Source organism: Martes martes (genome assembly GCF_963455335.1).
Source record: "Martes martes genome assembly, chromosome: 6".
Classification (NCBI taxonomy): domain Eukaryota; kingdom Metazoa; phylum Chordata; class Mammalia; order Carnivora; family Mustelidae; genus Martes; species Martes martes.
Genome location: NC_137893.1, coordinates 30,449,978 through 30,468,784, shown reverse-complemented (window position 1 = coordinate 30,468,784; position 18,807 = coordinate 30,449,978). Strand labels below are relative to the sequence as shown.

The 18,807-nt window shown below is 33.9% G+C and overlaps 1 protein-coding gene and 1 pseudogene across 2 annotated transcripts in view; one reads left to right on the top strand and one right to left on the bottom strand.

Moving 5' to 3' along the window:
• The window catches only part of ASCC3 (activating signal cointegrator 1 complex subunit 3), a 341,793-nt gene that overhangs the window by 247,182 nt on the left and 75,804 nt on the right, over positions 1–18,807 (bottom strand). Inside the window, exons 10-11 of the mRNA XM_080806019.1 lie at positions 1,804–2,004; positions 1,209–1,349 (exon numbers count right to left, since the gene is read on the bottom strand). Coding sequence (XP_080662145.1) covers positions 1,209–1,349; positions 1,804–2,004 — 342 coding nt within the window. The remainder of the gene's footprint in view (positions 1–1,208; positions 1,350–1,803; positions 2,005–18,807) is intronic.
• LOC308345162 (sorcin-like) lies at positions 5,620–6,225 on the top strand (annotated as a pseudogene). Its single transcript has one exon. The product of its transcript is annotated as a sorcin-like (transcript).

Sequence of the window (18,807 nt, the reverse complement as noted above, 5' to 3'; positions counted from 1 at the left end):
GGTAAATACCCAGCAGTGCAATTGCAGGGTCATAGGGAAGATCTATTTTTAATTTCCTGAGGAATCTCCACACTGTTCTCCAAAGTGGCTGCACCAGTTTGCATTCCCACCAACAGTGTAAGAGGGTTCCCCTTTCTCCACATCCTCTCCAACACACGTTGTTTCCTGTCTTGCTAATTTTGGCCATTCTAACTGGTGTAAGGTGGTATTTCAATGTGGTTTTGATTTGAATCTCCCTGATGGCTAGTGATGATGGATCTCCTCTCTTAAGAACTTTCCTATATACCATACAGAGTTAGATATAGTCATCATGTTGTACATTTTACCTCTAGTACTTATTTATCCTATAACTGGAAGTGTATACCTTTTGACCAGCTTTCTCCAATTCCCCATTCCCCAACTCATGACTTTAAACTCTAATAGTATTAATTACATATCAGGTATAATGTTTAAAACACACATTTGATAACCAGTAAGGACAGGCAACTGTCTGCCAGAAAAGAGACTGGCAAAGATGTCAGGCTGATCAGCCAGCATATTACCTCATTCATACTCCACTCCACTGCTGAGGCCGAACTGTCCCATTAATATTTAGTTATCAATTGCTGGATTTTTTCAAAGTATTATGAATATTACCTTATTTACACATTCTACCCAATTATTGATAATCTAGTTGTAGCTCTAATATCGTTTTTGCCTATTCAGTCATAATATAAGATCCTTGTAGGCAGGAACTGTATCTTAAGTATCTTTGTTGTCATGCATTTCACCTAATATAGTGCTTTATATAGCACGTGGTAACTTCCTATTTGATGAAATAAAGAATGACTAATAATTTTTATTATATGTTAAGCAACCTTATAGAATAGTTTAGAATACTAATGGGATCATTTAAGTACCTATATATTTTCCTGCTCTTAAAACTGAAGTCTGGTCTTATCCACATTCTCATTTTCTACTGTTTTAAAAGAACATTTACTGTCAATGAACTTAAAATTTATACCAGGCATGTAACAATATTCAAGACACAGCAGGAATCACAGAAGTCAGAAGGATAAAATTGGACAAAGCACCAGCAAAAACCTCTTTTGTAGAGGTAAATTGTGATTACAAATAAAAGTATTAGCATTACATTTTATTTGTATTATGATTATCTGAGAAAAAAAAGGATTGGTATTAAACAAAAAATACGTAAGTATACAACATACCTGAGTTCGTAAAATTTCATTTTTTGACAACTGCATATCCCCAGTCAATTCTTTCACAACAATGCCCAGTGGCTCTAGACGTTTGCTGAAGTAATTTGTCATTTCAGCTGCCAAGGCTTTCATTGGAGCAACATATACAATCTGTGCCAAAGAAACATTACCTTGATGAACGAGCAAAAACTACAAGTCATTTGTTTCACAGCATTCAATATAAGTCAAAATTTATTGTGAAATATAATTGCAGACTCTAGCAGTAAAAAAATCTTAATAGTGATATCTGAAAAGTACTTCTCTTTCTTAGGTAGGTGTGCAGCTATTTAAAGGACAATGGAATTTGTTTATATAGCCTCATCACTTTGAACACTGGTTCTGCTTCAAAGCTAAATGTATTTTCAGTGTTTCACAGGGGTAACAGGATTTTCATAACACAAATAGGGACTGCCTTACTAGTAATAGAGTAAATCAAGCAGCAATCTTTACATGACATCATTAATAATATCCTTAAAACTTTCCAGATTTCATCTAACATGTATAGCTACAAATGATTTTAATTTTATAATTTAAAAAGTTGTGGTCTGACTTGTTAATTTCCTACCTTAAATTCATTCTTTTTGATAACACCTTGTTGAAAATGCTGGCGTATTTCATGCAAAACTGTAAGCATTGCAATGTTGGTCTTTCCAGCCCCAGTAGGGGCACATATCAGCATGTTCTCATTGGTGTTGTAGGCAGTCTCAAACACAATTGACTGGATTCTATTGAGTCTCCTCATTCCTTTAAAAGCCAGCTGCCCAATCTAAAGAAAGAAAGAAAGAGAGAAAAAAATTGACTCATTATAAATGTGAAAATGTGAAGGACCCATACAAAATACTAAATGCAAATATTTACTTCTTTTGATTTTTAAAAAAAAGACGACTAATTTGTTCAGTCTCTAAATATGTCCAATATTTAAACCAAAGTGTGCAGTTGAGAACTCACAACTACTATATGATTCTAATGAATTTTGGAGTTGCATACTCACTAAATTTGAAAAATATGATAATGACACTATATATCTGTATCTTTGTACATGATCTTAAATACAAAATAATGATAAATAACATAAGGCAATAAAATAAAACATGGGTATGTTTTGAGTTTATATGATGATATTCTAGCTTAGTTAAATTGAAGATAACTAAAGTCCAAACAAGAAATTTCCTGGGCTATAAATGAATAGGAAACTCTGCTTCAACACATTATGGATTCAAAAATATCTTTTTAAATTGCAGCCATAATAGTAGGAACAATAGCTGCAGATTACATTCATTCAGAACTTACACTGGGATACATATTAATTGTGAGCACTTTGATATATTTATTTAATTCTCAAAATAATTCCATGGTATAGGTACTTTTATTTATATATTTATTTATTTTTTAAGAGATTTCATTCATTTATCTGGAGAGAGAGGAAGGTAGAGGGAGAAAGCACGCATGCATGCACACGTGGGGTAGGAGGGGTAGAGGGAGAGAAAGAGAGCAGCAGACTCCTGGCTGAGCAGGGAGCCAGAAGCAAAGCTTGATTTTACAACCCCAAGATCATGACCTAAGCCAAAATCAAGAGTCAGATGCTCAACTGACTGAGCCATCCAGGCCCCCCTAGGTACTTTTATTATGCCCTTTTAATAAAGAAGAAAACTGAGTGGTTAAATAATTTTTCCTAAGGTCTTTCATATGAAAAGTCTTGAGAAATGAAAACTACAATGTCTTAGAGTAAAGAAAAAACTGGATAGGATTAATGGCAGAAAACTGGAATGGCTAAATTAATGTCAGAAAAAATAAATTCCAAAGCCAAGAATACTACCAGGAATAAAGACAGTCAAGTAATAATGACAGAGAATAATTAATCAGAAGGCATAAAAGTCCTAAATGCTTATATATCTATAACAGATCTTTAAAATTTATGAAGCAAAAACTCAAGACATGCAAATGAATTCAATATCCCTCCCAACACTTGACAGAATAAGTAGGCGTGAAAATCGACAAGGTTATAAGCAGACTTGAATAGCACTATGAACCAATTTGACCTACCAACATTTATTCATCTAACAACAGTAGAATACAAATTCTCTTCACGTCTTTGTAAAACATTTAAAAAAATATACTATATTCTGGGCCATAAAACAAGTCTCAATAAATTAAAAACTAATCCATACAAAGTATGTCATCTGATCACAAAGGAATGAAATCAGAAATCCTTAACAAAAATATCCTCAAGAAATATTCAAATATTTGAAATTAAATAACACACTTGCTAAATAACCCATGGATGAAAGAAAAAATCAATAGGAAATTAGTGAGTATTCTTAGCTGAGGGAAAGAGAAAGCTCAACATACTAGAATGTGGATGCTGCTGAAGAAATACTTAGGGAGGAATATATAACACCAACCACTTATATGAAAAAAGAAGAAAAGTTTTTTTTTTTTTTAAAGATTTTATTTATTTATTTGACAGACAGATCACAAGTAGGCAGAGAGGCAGGCAGAGAGAAAGGGGGAAGCAGGCTCCCTGCTGAGCAGAGAGCCCGATGTGGCGCTCGATCCCAGGACCCTGAGATCATGACCTGAGCCGAAGGCAGAGGCTTAACCCTCTGAGCCACCCAGGCGCCCCCAAAAAAGAAGAAAAGTTTTAAGTGGATATCTTCACCTCCCAAAATAAAAAAAAGGAAAATTAAAACCAAAGTAAGCAGAATGAAGTAAATAGTAAGGACTGAAGTAGATATCAACAAAATGGAAAACACAAAAGTTCATTCTTTGAGAATGACCAACTAAACTGATTGATCTCTAGCCAGACTGATCAGAAATAAAAGAGAGAAGGCAGAAGTTACTAACATCAAGAATGAGAGTAGTGACATCATTACAGATGCTACAGATACTAAAAAAATATGTAAATATTAATAAACCACTTTATGCCAATAAATTTGACCATGCAGATGACATGAAAAGTTACTTAAGTTAGGCCAAGATGTCTTAAATATACCATAACCTATAAATGAACAAATTGATAAACTCAACTTAAGCGAAATGAAAAAAACATAATCTTTAAGACATTATTAAGAAAATGAAAGAAGCCAGCATGGAAGACAATCTTTGTCAAGCATACATCTGGTAATGGACTTATATCCAGAATATATAAAGAATTCTCTGAACACAACAGTAAGAAAACAAAAAATCTAATTTTTAAAATGGGCAAAAGATTTAACAATCAATTCACCAAAGAAAATATCTGGATGGCAGCACAACGAAAAGATGCTTAACATTATTAGTTATTAGGAGAATGAAAGTTAAAAGCACAATGAGATAACATTACATGTCTATTAAAATGGCTAAAATTTTAAAAACTGCCCACTGCCAGTGTTGGTGAGGATGTGGAGAAACTGGCACTCATACCTATGGCTGGTAGGAATGTAAAAATAGTATAATCACTTTGGAAAATAATTTGGTAATTTTTTAAAAGTTAAACATACAATTAACATATGATCTGGCCATATCACTTCCGGTTTTTTCCAAGAGGAAAAAAAGTACATGTACATACAAAAGGGAGTACTTGCTCTCTCTTGGGCGGATGCACTCTATCTCAAATAAATAAAATCTTAAAAAAGAAAAACACCTGGAACCAGCTAAAAATTAGTACAGATGACTCTTGAACAACATAGGATTGAGCTGTACAGATCCACTTATACACAGATTTTTTTTTATAGTAGAGTACTGTAAATGTATTTTCTCTTTCACATGATTTTCTTAACATTTCCTTTTCCCTAGCATACTTTATTGGATGAATACAGTATACAATACATACAACATACAGAATATGTTTTAATGAACTGTTTATGTCATTAGTAAGGCTTCCGGTCAATAGTAGCCTCTTAGTAGTTAAGTTTTTGGGGAGTCAAAAGTTATGTGCAGATTTGACTGCATGGGAGGTTGGTGCCCCAACCTCCAAATTGTACAATGGTCAACTGTAGTTGTGTAAAGGATGGGAAAGGATAGAATAGCAGAGATGATGAAGATTTAAAAAAAAAAAAAAAAAAGTAAGCCATAACCAGACTATGAAAACCAGACTGCCACAGAAACCCCTTACCTCTAAAGGTCTTTTATCGGAAAGACAATGTGAAGGAATCAGCACAGGAAGCTGAGGTCCCGAAAAGTTAAATAACTCACTCCAGTCCACACTGCTAATAAATAGTGGGAAAGATGGGACCTGAACAGAGTTTCTCTAGTTTCAAAAATAAACCACCAAATTTACTGTTTAATATTATATGATGATTTATTTTGCCCATTAATAAGTCTCTACATTCATTTCAATAGAACATTGCAAAAGAATTCTTAAAATACTGTTACAAGTGAGAGAGGTGGTAGAGTTTGTACCATGGTGTACCCAGGCCACTCTGGTGCTATCAGCAGGTACTACCCAGGTAGGTATGGAGGGGCTCCCAGAGGTCCTACATTTCCCAGACAAGCTCGGGATCCGCTGTATGTTACTTTGCTGCTGTAGCTGGACAAGATGAGCAAATAGATGCTGCTGAACTGCAGAGCTGCCTGACACGGGCACTGCTGGAGGATACAAATCTTTTAACATGGAGACTTGTCGGCTTACGATTTCAATGCTGGCTAGAGACAGGTCAGGCACAATGGGTTTCAGTGAATGTAAAGAACTCTGGGCTGTTCTGAATGCCTGGACACAACATCAGTTGTGATCAGTCATCAGTTTTGACAGTGACTGGAGTGGAAGAGTAGATCTTCAGGAACTGCAGAAGGCCCTGACCACAGTGGGATTTCAAATGAGTTCCCAAGCCATGACTTCAACAGCAAACTGATACAGCACCAATTTCAAGATCACCTTCAATGACTACGTCACCTGCTGCATCAAACTGCAAGCTCTAACTGACAGCTTTCTAAGATGGGATACTGCTCCACAAGGTGTTGTGAATTTCCACTATATGATGATTTCATTCACTGTGTCCTGAGTGTTTAAATCAAGAGGAGACTGCAGGAACAAACTCAACATTCCAACTGGAGTTCTCTTTTGCTCTTACTCTTTGCCTTCAGTAACGTGTGTACACTTGCACTGTTGCTTTTCTTTGATGTCTATTGTAAAGTGTTTAAATCAAGAGGAGACTGCAGGAACAAACTCAACATTCCAACTGGAGTTCTCTTTTGCTCTTACTCTTTGCCTTCAGTAACGTGTGTATACTTGCACTGTTGCTTTTCTTTGATGTCTATTGTAAAGGTTTATCACTTTATGTACTCTTTATGATGTTTTTAGTGTTGATAATAAATTATTTGGAATTTTACTAATACAATATCAGGTCTCTTACACCACTCACACATCAAAACATCACAGCCAGTCTGTGATGCCTCATTTTCTTGTTAAGCCTCTCATACATAAAATTTCAGTGTATAAAATATTTAAGGCACATTATATATTTTTCATTGTAAGATATTTAAAAACCTTTCATCAGACTACAGCTGTATCTTTCCTCTCCTAGAAGAGCTTTTACATGGTATTGAAAACTTTATTATGGGGTATTCTAACCATGCAGACTGGCCTTCTTAATAGGACATATTAAAGAAAATCTCACCTTCCATTCATGCTGGGATTATCATCTGCTCACTTGGCAAATATTTATTGTGCTACATTTATTTACTTATTACATTTATTTATTACATCATATTTATTTATTGTTTAAATGGTCAAAAAGGTAGTTACACAACTTATAATAAAGATAGTAGAGAGAAAATACACATTCAGATTATTTCAAACAGTGATATTAATTTTTAATACATGGTATAAATGTGAACCAAACTAATGCCATTTTGGACAAATCTGTCACTATGAGGGTTCCATGACCTAAAACTTCTAGAGCACAGCCCCTGCCCCTCCAACATCTTTTCCTTTTAGTTAACCACACAACGTTAAGTATGCCTTTGGGACATAATATCTGGACATGCCCCCAGAGATCTGACTATGACACACACTTATTCTTAAACATTCTCCTCTTGGATTGTCCCCCAAGTATGGACTCCCAGTCTCTAGGGCTATAAAAGCAAGTGTTAAGGGAAATGGGGTTGTAGAGATCTACTCCTCTTGCAGCTGCCCAAGATACACTTGTACCTCTAAGTCCCCTCAATAAGCCATTCCTTGTCAAGCTGGACTTGTCAGCCTTTATCTTTAGTCTTAGGGCTCCCACAGCCTTTAGAAGTCATTTCACATATACTTCCCTTTCAAGGAACAGTGTAATACAGAAGAAGAGGGTATTAACAGGAAAGGGAGATAGGAGTCATGGAGAAACTGTAGGTCTTGGTAAAGAGCTTAGATTTTTATTAGTAATACAAGAGAAGTTCTCTGCATGATTTCAAGTAAGGAATGACAAATATATTTTTTAAAGGCCTACTTGGCTACTATGTGAAGAACAGATTGGGAAATGGTAGACAACTACGCTAGTAGTACAGGTGGAGGGTGATGCTGGAATGGAAAGTGAGGTAGGAGGATACAGACTACATTTTTGAGGTGCAGCTAATAGGATTTGATAACAACTTAATTGTGAGAGTGGGTTAAAAAAAAGAGAGATAAATCAAAGACGACCTTTTTCCCTTAAGTAGATAGATGGCAGTTCTACTGATGCTATATAAGGAAGATTAAAAAGACAGACTAAGAGAGGACAAGAAAAAAACACTACATTTTAAGAACTTATTATATGTCCAAATAGAAATTTCAAAGAGTCAATTGCATCTGACTTTGGAGGTCAATGATAAAGTCAAGGATTTTTTTTTTTAAGAAACTCATTTTCAAGGGACGCCTGGCTGACTCAGCTGGTTAAGCATCTGCCTTTGGCTTAGGCCATGATCCCAGAGTTCCCGGATCAAATCCCATGTCAGGCTCCCTGCTCAGCCTGCTTCTCCCTCCCCTCTACCCCTCTTTCCCATTTATTTTGTTTTCTCTCTCTTTCAAATAAATAAAATCTTAAAAAAAAACAAAACACAACTCATTATCACAGAGTTACACTGACTTTCCCAAGGTTACCCATTAGCAGCAGACCTAAAATAAAATGTCACATTATCCTTCATAACAAAAATTTAAGGGGCGCCTGGGTGGCTCAGTGGGTTAAAGCCTCTGTCTTCGGCTCAGGTCATGATCCAGGGGTCCTGGGATCCAGCCCCGCATAGGGCTCTCTGCTCAGCAGGGAGCCTGCTTCCCCCTCTCTGCCTGCCTCTCTGCCTGCTTGTGATCTCTGTTAAATAAATAATAAAATTTAAAAAAAATTAAAAAATTAAAAAAAAATTAAAAAGGAAATGTAAACCATGCATGTAAATTTTAACTTTCTAGAAGAAACATTAAAAAAGTTTTAAAAAATCGAAATCAATTTCATAAAAATTTTATTTGACCCAAATATTCTTTTTAATACATAATAAAAATTATTCTTTTTACATAACAAATCTGAGCAATACGTGTATTTTACACTTAAAGCATATCTCAATCCAGACCAGCCATATTTCTTTTATTTGTTTTAAATTTTTTTAAATGAAATATAGTTGACATATCATATTAGTAGTTTCAGGTGTACAACATACTGATTTGATAATTCTATACATTACAACATGCTGACCATGATATGTGTAGTCACCATCTGTCACCGTACAAATTATTATACTCTTACTGTGTTCCCTATGTTGTACTTTTCATCCCTGTGACTTACTTATTTTATATAACTAGAAGTATGTACCTCTTAATCCCCTTCACCTATTTTGCTTATCCTTCCACCCCTACCTCCTTCAAGATTGTTCAACAGCACATGTAGCTAGTGGCTACTGTATAAAACAGTGCAGCTCTAGAAAGCACCCAGCTACCTTATATAATATTTTAAATCTGATAAATATATTGTCATAACATAACAGAATGAATCATGGGAAAGACTCTTAGGACAGCATACAAAATCCTTAAGATGGTCTCAAAGGCCCTGCCATAATCTGAGGGTCACGGAACTCAGATGAACTATATCGAGGATGCTTCCGGGAACAGAAAGAACATTAGTTTTATCTGACCTCTCATTCTTAATAAAGTCATCCTCAGTAAGCAAAGAAATAAACAAACAAAAAAATAAGTAATCATTTGTTCCATGCCTTAAAGACTAGAATTAATCTTCTTTTCCAACAATGACTAAATCACTAATACTTATTTCTTTTATATTTATATATATATAAATATATACATATATACATACACATAATACTTATTTCTATATTCCAACCCAAAGTCGACAACAGTACAACAGTTAGGTCTAAGCATGCACCATATACTAAACTGGTCCCAACTGAAGCCTTACTACTCACCTTTATTAAAGGTTGACAAAACTTCACCTGATCAAACAAAAATTACTTACAGTCTCTTAAGTGCTAATGATAAATATAAGAAGTTATTTCCCTTTAGAATATGATACTACTAGGGTGCTTGGGTGGCACAGTAGGTTAAGTGTCTAACTCAGGTCATGATCTCAGGATCTTGAGACCAAGCCCCGCGTTGGGCTCCAAGGTCAGCACGACATCTGCTTGAGATTCTCTCTCTCCCTCGGCCCCTCCCGCTTGTGTTCTCTCTCTGAAAGATAAATAAATCTCTAAAAAAAAATGAGTGTACTAAGGGTTGGGAATTATGTTTTTCATCTTCATCCTCCTAATACCTATCATAGTACTTGGCACAAAGAAAAATTTTTCTTTCCTGTACTTGCTTCAGCTGAGTCATTCTAATTAAACCAATTATCGGTGAGGTGCATCACTGATGAATTTTCATAAATCAAGCAATACTTAAGACACTCCATGTTAAGCACAATGACTAACTCCAGAACAGGAGCTGGGTATATATTATTCTGCTAACATTATTTAAGTGTGATACATGTTTTCTATCAGATATCATATATCCTAGCCAAACTGTTTTTTTTCTACATTCATTCACTGCAGCGAAACTAGATGTTACCTTGGACATCAGTCCCTGTTACATTTGTTCTGGGGGGAAAAAAAGGCAGTGTTTTGAAACATACTTTTTACATTTTTAAAACCTTCTTGGCACTAAGATAGCATTAGAAACCCTAAAAATAATCAAATACTTAGCATGTCATAGAACATAAAAATTATGGTCAGGAGTATTTAACATTCTATCTTTACAGTTTATCCTCAAGAAATAAATTTATCCTCAAGAAATTGCTTGACTGATTTATACCCAATCCAAGATAAATTCCTATACCTATATTTTTACATACTTATATCTTTTATGTAGATACAGCAACATATGCTATATATGCTATTATTTTAAAATATCATAACATCTGAGTCCAAAGATAACAAAATATCATTTCTGAGAGACTCTCTAAAAATCAGTAAAAACTATGTTTATTTCTTTATTTTAGCTGTAAAAAAATTATAGGGAGTTCTTAGGAGACTGCAACTAGGGACTCCTACCACATACAACAAAGTTGGTCAACTAAACTCCAGGTCAGTGTATTTCACACAAGAGGTTACCTTCCACTAGTGGGTTATGAAATCAATTTAGTGGATGGTAATCAGCATTTTGAACGAATAGAAAAGAAAAAAAATAGTGCAGCATATCATATATAAGGGCAAATACTGTTACATGAAATTTTTGTGTTTGGGTGACTGAATCAAAACATGAAATAATAGGGGCACTTGGGTGGCTCAGTGGGTTAAGCCTCTGCCTTCAGCTCAGGTCATGATCTCAGGGTCCTGAGATCGAGTCCCGCATTGGGCTCTTTGCTCAGAAGGGAGCCTGCTTCCCCTCTCTCTCTGCCTGCCTCTCTGCCTACTTGTAATCTCTCTCTCTCTCTCTCTGTCAAATAAATAAATAAAATTAAAAAAACTAAAAAAAAGAAAAAAGAAAAAAGAAATAATAGTTCGAAACCCAATGTTATAGATAAATACTTTCCAACAAACACAAACACATTCTTTCAAAGTATGACATTTCATTTGGGAACACAGCAATCTTTCTCTCACAAATGTATATAATCTTGGGGTTAGCAGTTTCACTTTTTTTTAAAAAAAAAGCATACTTGTACACATAGAAAAGGGTGCACTTGTAAGATTACTCATCACAAAATTACCTGTGGTACCAAATGTCATCAATAGAGTACTAAAGTGAATAAACTATGATACATCAATACAATGGAATTCTATGAGGCCAGAAAAAAGCTCTGTGAAGAAAAAAGAAAACCTCTCTGCAGAACAAGAACATTTCCTATTCTGGAAATATCTCGTTATGTGAAAAAAGTAAGGTGCAGAACAGCATTTAATATGCTATTTTTTGTCCAAATTTGGTGGGGGTGGGAGGAAGAGAATAAGAATCTATATTTAGTTGTTTTTAAAGATTCAAGATGAATACATAAATTCTAAACATACTGGTTATTAAAGAAGGAAGTAGGGATCTGGGCAGATGAAGAACAGAGATAGAATAGGAGACTGCACTATTTATAGGTTTCTAGTTTTTGAAACATGATAATACCTATGCAAAAGAGACACAAAAAGAGATACAAGTGACTTCTTTAAAAAAACGAAGAAGTATCGAATTAAATAGAGAATCCTAAATGAGTTCTTAAGTATTTCAGAAACATTTCATATTAAAAAGTTCTTCTCATTATTCCTATGATTTTACCCTCCAGAGACAAAAAGATAGATTGAGTTACTCTTCTGAAGACCTTTCAAATTATTTTAAATCATGTGTTCCTCCACTCACTCTCCTCCCTGACATTCTATGTTTGATCTGAATACACCTAGCTACTCAAAGGTATCTCTGAAAAGTTTAGGAGTAGAAGAATGGTAGATTCTTCTTACCTCCAATACCTGATACATTAGAACTGTGGCCTCACCCAAGACTCTACGGTTTCATCACAGAATCAGATATGTTATTAAATGCAAAACTTAAACTATATTCCTGCCATCATCTAAACCGTAATCTCCCATTCATGCAATATATATTGAACACTAACTACCAAGTCTCAAGCTGTGAGGACTTTTTCTCTGTCCTCAACAACTCATGGTGCACCGGGTAAATGTGGACTACAAGGAACCTGTTAGTAGGTCCCCAACTAAACTATGACACACCTCCATACCCTAACTTTAAAAAATAAATTAAAAAAAAAAAAAAGAGAGAAGACTTGACATACTATTTCACTGAATATGCCAATCCCAAACTAGATGATCTGTGTCAAGATCAGTAAACTAACATGATATAACACAAATACTAAAATGTTATCTTCAATGATCTTGGGTTACAAATACATAAGATAATATATTCTTTATTATTTAAGTTGATAATTGTTCATTAATCCATTTAATAATAGTAATAGCTAGAATTTCTATTGAGCACATAATACATAAGAGGCTTTGTTTTAAATACTTTAAGGGGATTACTTCATTTAATACCCAAAGAAACATCATGACATAGGTCTTTATAAAAAGACCTTATTTTAGTTTATTTTTTAAATTTCTTCAAGTTTTTAGTAGATTTTCAGTTTTTTAACATACAGTGTAATATTAGTTTCAGGTGTAGAATTTAGTGACTTATCACTTAAATACAGTGCTCATCACTACAAGTGCCCTCCTTATTTTAAAGATGGGGACACTGGGCAAAGCAGGTTTGAAGAATCTGCCCAAGGATAAATGGCCAGTAGGCAGAAGGCAGAGCAAAGACTGGAACTCATGTACCTAATACCAAAATCCAAATTTAAAAATCCGAGTTAAAAACTTATAAGGCTTCCTGATTTCATTACTTTACACTTTTATTTCTTATGCTAATTTTTAACAAAGTAACCTAATTTTATAAAAATAAAAATGCAAACTCAATGAACATACTGACCATACTAATAACTGAATAAAGGCAAATAGAACTTTTATTAAACCAAGTGTTTACAATTTTCAAAAAATTGATTATTCTTGGTAATGTTTATATCTTCAAATGCATTATATATATTACTTATAAATGATTAATGTTAATAAATTTGCATATATTTAACCTAAAAATCCCACTTCAAAAAATTTATCCAACTTAAACTAACTGAACAAAAATGCCAGGAAATAAGCACAAAGACACTTGCTAATATGACATTTACAAGAAAAAATAGATAAAAGTTGAATGTCCACAAATAATGGATTGGGATAATTAACTCATGTTACATTCTTCATGAACTACAGTAGTCAAACTGAATGAAGAAGATATTTGTCCTTATAGGAAACTGTATCCAAAAGAAAAGAAAAAAAAGCATACCACGGAACATTAACTTAATTAAATATTTGTTAATATATAAAAAAATTACAGGAAGATATATATCAAACTGCTCCACAGGAGTTGGGATTATAAAAGAACTTTCACTTTCTGTTTTATAAATGTTAATATTATATTTTAGAATCTGCTTTTTTTGGTAGTGAACAGATTTTATACTCAGCCCCATAAAAATTCTTTTATTTAAGAGCAATTTATCTTAACAATAAACAAAAAAAGGAAGATGTGCTCTGTACTGTCTTTTTTTTTTTGTGACTGTCACTTCTAATTTTTTTTTAATTTTATTTTAATAAACATATAATGTATTTTTATCCCCAGGGGTACAGGTCTGTGAATCACTAGGTTTACACATTTCACAGCACTCATCATAGCACATACCCTCCCCAATGTCCATTTCCCCACCACCCTCTCCCGTCCCCCCTCCCCCCAGCAATTGTCAGTCTGTTTTTTGAGATTGAGTTTTTTATGGTTTGTCTCCCTCCCAATCCCATCTTTTCATTTTTTCTTTTCCTAGCTACCCCCAACCCCCCCCCCACATTGCATCTCCAGCTCTGTACTGTCTTAATGCATTAAAAATAACATAATTTGTTTCTTTATAGATAGAAATATGTAATGTTTTTATGTTAATACAAATTAACTGAGTCACTCTTTTTCATTATCTCATAAAAAGAGTCCAACATCTTTACCAAACACCAAATTTCCAACTTGTACATCTACCTGAAAACACATTGAAGAATTACTGAATTCTGCTAATTATAAAGAGAAAAGAATGACAGTCCCTGGCCAGTTTCTCTTTACTGAAGAGTCGTCCATCTTAATATTTCATAATAATTCATTTTGAACCAGACAATCTGGGTAGAGGAAATTAAATCTTAACAACAAAAGGCTCAGGAGAGTAATCTACTATTAAATCTTTGAAGGAAGTGAGATTATAAGATTTTGTGAAAATCAGGTAAGTTATTACATATGACAAAAAGCCATCAGAAATTATAATGCATAATTCATAATCCTTCCATGTTATTTAACTGAATGCATTTATATCACTAAAATAGTAACTGGAAATACTTAATACGCTCTTAGTATCAATTCCTGAAATTTCATTCATACTGAAAATACTCCATCTAAGAAGCATAATAAAAACAATAAAAAATAAACCCAACTAAATAGATGAGTCTTCTAAATATACTCTACTACATGATCACAAAATGATAAATAAGAAGCTATTAATGTCCTTGAAGAGAAAAAAATAACAAGGACAAAATAACAAACAATGGTAATACTACACTGAATGAGAACTTAAGGTACAGTGGGAGTCAAAGAGGTGCACTCACCTCTTCTTGGAAGGGGAAGTTAGCTTCCTTGTTCCTAAGTTGAGTGAAGGCTTGAATGCTAAGGAGAACCAAAGAAAAAGTTCTCAAGAGGGAATTTTAAAATTCCCAAAACCCTGGCTGCCCATAAGCTCCACTGATAAACTCTTGAAATGGCATATTTGGGTGTCTTCTCAGCACACATAAATCTGATAATTTATCATGTCAGATATGTCTCTGAAGTGACACCGAGATGCTGAGCCAACAGTCACGTTTCCAGTGCACACGAGGACAGAAAAGAGAACTCAGTTATGGGTTTGATTTGGGTAGATTTGGTTTGCTTGTCATTAGAACTCATTACCATAATAAGATAGGGCTGATTTCACAAAACCAGTATCATAATTAAGTACACAAACTTCAGAGGCATAAAAAACAGAAGTGAAGTTGAAGGTTAAGAATCTGGTATTTTCTATTTAGTTAATACATTATTTTCACAAGGGAGATGAACTCATACCGACGTGTACCTAAATATCCCTCCAGGATATCAGTATAAGTAGTATAGCTTAAAAATGTAAGTTACCATTATTTATTTGGTATTATACTCATTCTGGTCCAAACTGTGAGAACTGCCTTCCAACCAACAGCTGCATTTCTAATCAGGGTAATAAAACAGAAGCACAACAGTCTCTGTCAAATTCTGTTGAATCCTACAAAGAAAATGTCATTTTCAGATTCTTGGCTGATATTTATGGTAATAACTGGTTTTAGCTCTGAGTTTAACCTTTAAGTTACTTCCACTAGCTTACTTGAAATCTTGAAGAAGGATAAATATTTTGGCACTTAAACAGTTAAGCTCTCAAAATGTTATAGGTATCAAATTATGGGCGATTTATTAATCTAAATTTTCTTACACTATATATTACTTTAAACTTTCCAAAACTAATTAAATAAAGCAAGAATGTCACTTTAAACTTGGATTGTCTTAAACAAGAAAATTTTGTCATTAATAGAATCCTCAGATGAATTGTTCTGACTGGTAAGAGATTACTTCCACTTGCATTTAATGCCACAATACTGGAATAACTTGGTTTGATTTCAAGTCAATAATTCATTTACTATAAATAATAATAACAACAGTAAAAGCATATATCATATAACAAAAGTGTTAATGACTTATTTGGAGTGGTCAGTTTAATACACAAGTGTGTGTGTGTATTTCAATGCTTAAGAACATACATGGTATTGACTTCCTGAAGATCAGAAATTTTAAAATACGTATTTAAATTGGTACCTTTTAAAATTTCTAACATTTTAAATACACAATGTAATATCATTAATTCATTTCTACAAAATGGAAGATCTGAGAATTATTTATTTATTGGGAAAACAAGCAATAAGGTGGGCTTATAAATTACTTCCTTAAACTGAAATTTACTACTTGTTTCTTCACATGAGATCTGAGACTCACATAGAAGGGTTCCAGATACATTAAACACACCACTCAAAAGAGTAGGGAAAGGATCTGGTTGAAGACTGCTGGAGAGGAGCTCTGATGAAGGTGTGCCGAGGAGGCCAGTGCTTGGAGAAGAGGCTCCTCATACTCCTGGTAGGGAGTGTGCATACCTTTAAAAATGACGTTTCCAGAATTGAACCCTTGAGGTTTTCATTCAATTGTCTAGGGTGGGAATGGTAATTCATACATTTCTTAATAGCACCCCAAGGATTATCAAGCACAAGCAAGATTAAAAAATGTTAACCTAACTTTCCCTACCTAACCTCCCAACACAGTGACTAGGTCTTCTTAGTCATCTGTTCTTTAATAATTTAACACAACCTATTATGGAAAAAAGAAAGTACTTTTCACTCAGAAAAACTTTTGTTTGAAACATGTATCAAGTTGAAGGCATACATTTAGTAAGGGGGTCTCTAAAAGGAAAATGTTTTGCTTGAACCTCTTGAGTAGTATGCAGAGATTTGAGAGGATAAGCAAAACATTAAAAGGAAGAAATCATAACAGTTACGTAATAAAACATGATTATTAGGTAGATTACTTAAGAATACATTGAGATTCCTTTATACAATGATTTCCCTTGATATATTTAAATTATCTCAACTTATATAATTATTATTTTCATATAACTCTGAAACTGATCAACGATGTAACAGCTTATTAAGAATGTAAAAAGAGGGCACCTGGGTGGCTCAGCTTGCTAAGTGTCTGACTCTTGATTTCCGCTCAGGTCATGATCTCAGGGTCCTGAGATGGAGCCCTGCATCTGGCTCCCCGCTCAGCAGGGAATCGGCCTCCCCTTCCACTCTTCCTCTGCCCCTCCCTATACAATGGCACACACACACTCTCTCTCTGTAAAATAAATAAATCTTTTTTAAAAAGAAAAGTGTAAAAAGCAAGGTAGCCTATGTTTAGTCATGATATTTGCACCATTGGATGAAATTTAAACTTGTCCTCTCTAAAGTTGCTTACAGAGCTTACAATGGGGAATTAAGTTAGAAAATGCAATATAAGGTACCTAATAAAATGCAGAGTATTAACTAAGGAAACGTAAGTCACTTTACTCTATCTTTATTAATTTAAAACTGTCTTCTACACTACTTCAATATTCATCTTTGAGGAATTCTGAAGTTATTTATACCAAAATAGTTTCACCTACCAATATCTCTTAATAAACTCAATGTGTACCCTTTCCAATTAAACAGCAAAACTCAGCTATCATGTGAGAACAGTTTATATAATTATTACTCAGTCTGGGAATTTACTAATCACCTAAAATGTATCACAGACACAGCTATACATTTTCTGTGTGTTGAGTCATATAATCTTCAAAATAAATAGTCTGATGAGATAACTGAAATTCAGAGGTGCTATGTACTCTGATCTACAACACAAAATGTGCCAAGGGTGGAATTTAACCTCAGTTTTACTTGCTTAACTGGATAAATTTCATTTAAAGGCAGGACCATAATTCTAAACTGTTTTGCACCCATCATACCTCCTAGTACAATGCCTTGCATCCACCAGGAGCTCAAGAAATGATTATTGATGAATGATAACCAATCCATGCATATTTCCAGAGAAAAATAATGAAAATCTATACACAGCAATACAATCATATCAAATATTTGTTTATTATAATAGGTCTGTGTAACCACAATACATAGATATATTAGAAGATATGGACTGAGTCTATTTCTAAAGCAATCTGAAATTCTCAGATTACAAGTTAAATTCATCTACTTTTCAGATTTCTGAGTTCATTTGAGTTCTAAAGTTATCATTCTGGGACAGCACAATATGTTTCAGGCTTTTAATCTCTCTTCTAATTTCTTGTCATAAAATAAAGTGTATGTTGTAAAGAAAGTCCTTTTGTTAGATTATTCCTAGCTAGAGGAGCAGGTGTTAGTTATAACTCTCTTTAGTTTAGCAGGTTTTTTTTTCAAGCAGCTGATGTCCTTTTCCTAGTTAGCAATTTTCAAGTGTTCCCAGTAGAATTTATGATACTATAATCTCAAAGAAGTTGACAGTATACAGACAAAATTAATTCTTCTTTATAAGGAAAACTATAGATAGAATTTCCCTTCAAATGAGACCTAGGTATTTCATATATTTGAACTACAGAGCACTTTCACAACAAGTAAACATTACATTTTAATCACAATTTAAATAACTGCTGGGAGTCACAAGTAAATAAAAATATCTTATTTACAACTTTCTAAGAAACCTAATACATCACATTTTTACACATTGAACCCCTACTGACATCCAAAACATTACACAGTCCATCAAAAGCAACCTTTTCACACAGACAGAAATACTTCAAAATCCCTAATTACTTTTGAGAGTAAGCTGAGAAATTTTTAGGGTTTTCCTTACAGTTTTCCATAATAATACTTCACATAATACTCTAATCATAAAATACTGATCTGTCAGCCATCAAGTTTTTAAAATAGAAAC